Source organism: Tuber melanosporum (genome assembly GCF_000151645.1).
Source record: "Tuber melanosporum whole genome shotgun sequence assembly, scaffold_80, strain Mel28".
Lineage (NCBI taxonomy): Eukaryota > Fungi > Ascomycota > Pezizomycetes > Pezizales > Tuberaceae > Tuber > Tuber melanosporum.
Genome location: NW_003299129.1, coordinates 393,929 through 400,221, shown reverse-complemented (window position 1 = coordinate 400,221; position 6,293 = coordinate 393,929). Strand labels below are relative to the sequence as shown.

Below are 6,293 nucleotides of genomic sequence, written 5' to 3'. Positions count from 1 at the left end.
CCTAAAAACCTGTCGGATACCCTCTCCTCTGAGAAATTATATGAAGAAAAAAAATGATTTATGATACATTAACAAATCCTAGAATTTAGGAAGATTTACAGCCTAGAAAGAGGAATTAATAGAGCCCTAGAAGTTAGAGGGGGAAGGCTCATAGAACAAAACCTCTCTCCCTACAAGGGATAGAAATATTGGAGTCCTGGATATGTCGGAGGGTGGAGTTAGCGGAGGTTTCACTGTATATGGGTTTCAGTATCTGCTCACGCAGGTACCCGTTGGCGATTGGGTCCTTCATGTCTGCACACGACATTCCGCCTTCCTCCTCATGTGATCTCTCCTAATCTCACGTCTGGACAGCCACAGAATTAATGTCGTAGCTACTGAAAGGCTAATGCTCTAATCTCCAAGGGTTAAAAGAAGCTTGGCTTTCACGGCAGGTCTAGAATGTATTGCGGGATATGCGTAAAGACTTCGAACCTCATAACTTATTTTATTTACCATGTAGCCTTTCTGTGAGCTCACTGCACTCTACCTATCAATGCCGCAATGACAATCTGCAGTACAAATACTGTACTCGTACAGTACTCGAGCACACATCAAATGATCTAAAGAGAGCTACACCCACCCACATATATACTTGTATCGACCAATGGTCGGACGCCCAAGAACTCGATTGGCCCGATTTGTAACATAACTGACACCAGGGAAAGACTCTCTAAAGTAGTTTATATGACCAAGCCGCAATTCCCATAATATAATAATAATTATCATACCCACATTCCAACTACCATATAATACCAATACCAACATATCCGATGAGACCTGGGTAAACTCTGGAAGACGAACTCTCGAGACCCCCCCCGTCTGGGCGAAGAAATTTTCCCAAGCGCTGATATCGTGAGATGTCTTGAGGGTGCTCATTCCCACTGAAAGGAGGATTCACCCCCTCGCCAACGACTGACCCGAGCCTTGCAGCGAAAGCCATCACACAATTACCTCGCCGAAGAGAACCCCCGCAAAAAAAAAAAACTGGGGTCTAAGGGCATCTGAAGTTGAGGTAAAGTGCAAAGGCCCCCTGTCTGTGCATGTTTAAGCCGCGCCAAACAACCCCTGCGTTCCTAAAAAAAACGCCAAGACCCATCCATCATACTATGCGACTCAACAACAAGTGAATAATACCGGTAAAATCCAACTTCTCTCAAACCCCCCCCACCAGTGCCACCACCTCAACGAGGAAATCTTCGAGGAATCTCACCTACCCCCCCTCCCCTGTTCACATGGTACGAGGACCTTCTATTCACCCCACAAACATCCGTCACCCTGATCGATAGGGAAGAAGAGAAAACAAACACTTATCTATAAATCCGTAAATATTTATTTTTATTTCTTGTGCGCATTTCCTTCATTTCGGCGGATTCCGCTTCTGTCTCCTTCCTTCGGTCTTTTTTTCCCCCGGTCAACTATACCTCTTTCCCCCCCTCTCTTCCCACAGGTCAATCTGGTGGCTCGCCTTGGATCAGAAGCATAATTCTCAAGCCAACGTTCGAGTCTACCCCCCACATTGCTCAATTCCTCTCCTTGAGCCTACCGCCGGAGTTTAAGAAGGGGATCAGAGGAAAGCCATGGTAGCGATAATGTCTTCCTCGCAACAGCAATACCCGTCCTCCGGTTCCACAGCCCAACCTACGAACGTCTACACTGCCGGTCTCCCCGCACCCCCCCGCATCCTGATCCCCCCACCAACTTTGCACCCGGAGGTCCGGAATTTCGAACACCTGAGACCCCACAACAGCAACGGTGGAACTCCCAATGGACCCCAGCTCAACAACAACAATGGCGATAGCGATCACATGATTACCCCACCAGGGTCCCTGATGACACAAACAACACTTCAAGACTGGAGATATGAGTCGCGTCGCGAAGCCCAGCAGATCCTACCACACCTCTGGCTGGGCCCGCTCTCAGCCGCGAGAAACACGACCTTCATCGAAGCGCAGAACATCACCCTCCTCCTCGCCGTCCGCTCATCAATGACGGCCAAAGCTAAGCTCTTGGCAAACCAGCTCCCCGGAATCCGCTACGAGTCCATCGACGTCTCCGGTAACCAAGAACTCATCGCACAATTCCAGCACGCGACGGACATCATCGATGAACACTATCTACAGGGACTACCATCGCACATTAGACAGGTGCTCCCGCTCCCGCTCAGCGGAAAGGACTTATACGCTTTCCAGAAACGATACTCCACTGAGCACCCTGGACAGCCCTTGCCGCAGGGGGGCAGGACGCTGCTATTCTGCGAGAGCGGCAATGAGAGGTCGGCTTCTGTTGCTGCGGCGTACGTCATGCAGCACCTTGGCGGCTCGGCGGTTCAGGCGATACAGATGGTGCAGAGTCGCAGATTTTGTGTTTGCTTTGATGATCCCATGAAGTGGTTGCTTAGCAGCTACGAGCCGATATGGATGGCCAGGAGGCAGGCCGCACGTCAGAACGGAATGGAGTATGTTGGTGCTGATACCAGTAGTACTGGGCAGTATGTGGATATTCGTGGTATCAACCTGTCTAGGGGTGCGAACAAGAGAAGGTTGGAGGATTGCGAAGAGCACGAAGACACAAGTTCGCATAAAGCCCAATGCCATGCACCCTTCTCGGATGGGGATGTAGATGCTAATGAAGGGGACATGGAGATGACCTAAGTCTTTCGAATACAATACATATTCATTTTGTTTATGCCAGCGATTTCTTTTTCTTCTTCCAACTTTTGGATCTTTTTATTTCCTTAAAAAAATATATTTAAAAAAATGGCTTAAAGACTGTCAAATGGGCATGGTATGCTTTGGTTTCCCTTATTAAATTTTGTATTTCTTCGTTTTTGGCCGACTCCCCCGTTCTTTTCATTCTTCCTCGTTCCTTCCCTCCTCTCTTCCTTCATTCATACATTACTTGAAGGTAGTCATTATTTGCATACTCTAGCCTGTTTTTTAAGATACCTCTTGGTTTAGTTACTGTTCATCGTCGTTTTAGAACAAAGATTTGACGGCGGTCATCTGTATGCTTTTGTTGTGATGGAGTGGCATGTATTAATAATAGTCTATATTCGGTGGATAAGGCTCTCGAGGAGTTCGATTGCAGGAAAGCCCAACTAATCACAAAGTATCACTCGGTATTGACTATTTAGCAATATACGAGGACAAGGCTGCCGCGAGGCTACTGTTCGCACCAGCTTGACCCACCCATTGTCTACATAGCTGGCATTAATTTACATGACAGCTTCCAGAAGACGTATACTGGTGTGACCATCCATAACGAGACTGATGCTAAAAACCATGATGCACACCTACAAAAACGAAAACCCCTCGACTCAGAACCACCTACAGTGTCCAAACCATCACCAATCCGGACCAAACCAACGCTCGAACCCCAACCGATCCACCAAGGAAAGAGAAACGAAATAGAAAAAATGGTGACGCGAGATATTTCTGAGAAACTAACAAGAATAAAAAACAGGAAACTGAACTCCTGAAGAAGCAACTGGGAATGGAAAGAAGAAAGGGAGGAAAGGAAGAGAGAAAGAAAAGAAAAAGGAAGCTTGTCTAGTAGACTAAGCGAAAATAAATACCCATCCAAATTTAGTCTCAGTCAGGTCGTCCCCATATATTTATCTCCTCTCGCATACTCCCGTAACTCAGGGGCGCGGCATCTTCACCTCTATTACTATCTTTCCATATACCCTGCCCTTCATCCAGCAATCCGGCTCTGAAGTCTCTGTCCCCCCTCGAATCGGTTTCCTCCTCTTCACCTTCGCCCCCAATTTCAAACTTGTCCCTCTTGTTATCGCCTTCTACTAGGCCAGTCATTGACGTATTATGGGGGTCGAAGCCCTCTCTTACCTCCTCACCCATATGCTCGTCCGGGTAGACTCTGACATATCTCTTTTGTTCGGTTTCGTTCCAGCCTGGACCTCCTTCTTTCCTTGCTCTTACCCTTTCAATTTCTTCAGCCTCCGTGTCTTCTACTACCAAATCTACTAGTCCGCTTCTATCGGAAAAGTTTGTGGAAGAGGACGATGCCGATTTATTACGACCCAGCAAAGGGGCTTTTGATGGAGAGTCGATCCCTTTCCCTTTCCCAGAGCGGTGGTTCGAGTTTCTGGTGTTCAATTTCGGCCGCAGCAGAGCTTGGTTCGTTGCAGTCGTCGTAACAGCTGGGCCAGAAGAGGAAGGCATATAACGGCACCGATGGTTTCTCCACGGCTCATGCGCAGTAATTACCGGATACTAGACGAGCTGGGGGTTTTAGTGACGTAGGCGTGGGGCACAAGGGTAGGGATTAATATGTACGTTATAGTCACCATATTCCAGTTTCCTTGCAGCATCGTAGAGTGCCTCATCATCTTCGTCAATCTCTGCTTCACGGAGCGCGCCATAGTCCCCTCCTCTCCACTTCCTGTTATCGCCTCGCTCTGCCTCTCCAACACTGATACTCCTCGAACGATCACTCGGGCCAGGCGCACCAAGCAAACCAGTCCTGGCTGTGGGTTTGGGGATCCAATACTTGCCCTTGCCGCCTCTTTCGTATCTGAGACCATCCATCATTCTTGCCACTCGTGCACCGGATTCTGGATGCGCCAATACGTTTTCACCAGGATCAAAAAGGCGGTATTCATATCCTTCACCCCCAAAAGTGGCTTTCGAGTCTTCAATGAGATCGCGAATGCCAAACGCATCACGGAAAGCAAAGTAAACAGTGAGCCTGGCAGCCGAGATTGTATGATCCGCGTAGTCTCTCCACGAAAACGCATACCAGTGAGCTATAGCAAACCCTGGGAGTTCAAAACATATCAAGACATCTTGGATTGCACGGGCAATATTGTCAGGAGTGTAATATCCAACATCATGAATCACCCTTAACCATACGAGTATCGATAAAAAGAACCCTTGCCAATAAGACGCAAAGATAATGAGCTTTATACAAAGGAACTAATTGGCGTAGAAGTGTAAGCAACTGGCGAGTATTATAGTCAATGGGCCAAGGAAATTTTTACCTTAGGAACCGGCCTAAATGGCTGTAAATCCCGAGACATACATGCCCAGAACATACCCAACGAGTAAAGACTGAGAGTAACGGACAGATTGTAAATAATTCCGCTCCAAAAGTAACCGCTTCTGAGGCCTACGTAGCCCTCCTGATATGTCCCTGTAGCTTTCATGACGATGGAGGCGAGTGCAAGAACAGGTTTCATCCAGGCATACTGTAAAATACCTCGTTTCACTGCTAGAAAGGTATGCGGATCACTAATATCGACCTTAGGCAATATATAGTTCATTGGCCAAAGATGTTCTTTTGGTGCTCGCCCATGCATCATGATGATCAAAGATCTCTCCCCGCCCAAGAAATTGATGAGTAGCTGGAAGAAGGTGTAGATCGTAAAAGCTTCGTATACGTCGCGGATTGGGTCAACAAAGAAAGCGACCCTGAGTGAAATAAGTGATACCCAGGAGGATATAGCGTAAATTGGAACCATGAGAAGAATGCGCACGACGTAACGCTGTAGGAGGGGCTTCCGGTAGTTCTTCCTATAAATGGTGGTCAGCTAGAGAGCAGGAACAGTAGAAGAATGACTACTGTACAGTTGAAGCCATATTGAGCTATCCAAGGTAAATTGTGGGCATGATAATTAGTCTTGTTTATAGCGATTTTGAGGGTCTTGAAGGAGTTACAAGCAAGATAGCAATGTAGCTACAAGAGAAGCCACGCCAGCAACAGTAATCGCGGCTCGACCTATTTACCGGGAGCCATTGTTAGCCTATCTGCTGAGTAGCCTGTCCTGCTATGAAGATAAGGCTACGATACTTAGTTTTGAGGTTCCACTTCCCCCGGGATCGAGGCCTTCTGTTCTAGCATGCATGCCGATAGTGATTTGAGGTTGATGATAGCTCCTGAAGGTAACTTCCAAGGAGTATCGGGTGTCGATACAAGGGGGGGTAGAGCCTTAAAGAAGTTATTCCGTTATCTAGAAGTGGGGATGACCATGGTGAGAAGGTCTCGTGCGTCCAGAATCCAAGGTTTGTGTGGGTGGGGGGGCCCTTGGGGGCATTACGAGGCGCGTTTTCGGGTGCTTAGAACCGGTGATGAATTACACTGTATACAGGGTAATTTGGGTACTACTCACGAGTCAAACGTCATTCCCGTTTTTTGTTTCTAGGGATTGAATAACACGGACCACGAGGCCATTTAGCCCTGACCCTCAGCCCTAAAGAGATTTCCTTGATAACCATCGGTTGAAGGTGATTCGA

At 47.6% G+C, this 6,293-nt stretch overlaps 1 protein-coding gene; it reads right to left on the bottom strand.

The window, feature by feature from the left end:
• Positions 1–3,474: 3,474 nt before the first annotated feature.
• Positions 3,475–6,062, bottom strand: GSTUM_00011249001 (uncharacterized protein). XM_002841803.2 has 6 exons: positions 5,851–6,062; positions 5,718–5,778; positions 5,628–5,645; positions 5,042–5,573; positions 4,338–4,976; positions 3,475–4,274 (listed from the first exon to the last, which is right to left on the bottom strand). The coding sequence occupies exons 1-6, from the start codon at positions 5,903–5,905 to the stop codon at positions 3,633–3,635; spliced, it is 1,947 nt and encodes a 648-aa protein (XP_002841849.1). The 5' UTR covers positions 5,906–6,062; the 3' UTR covers positions 3,475–3,632.
• Between the last annotated feature and the right edge of the window lie 231 nt (positions 6,063–6,293).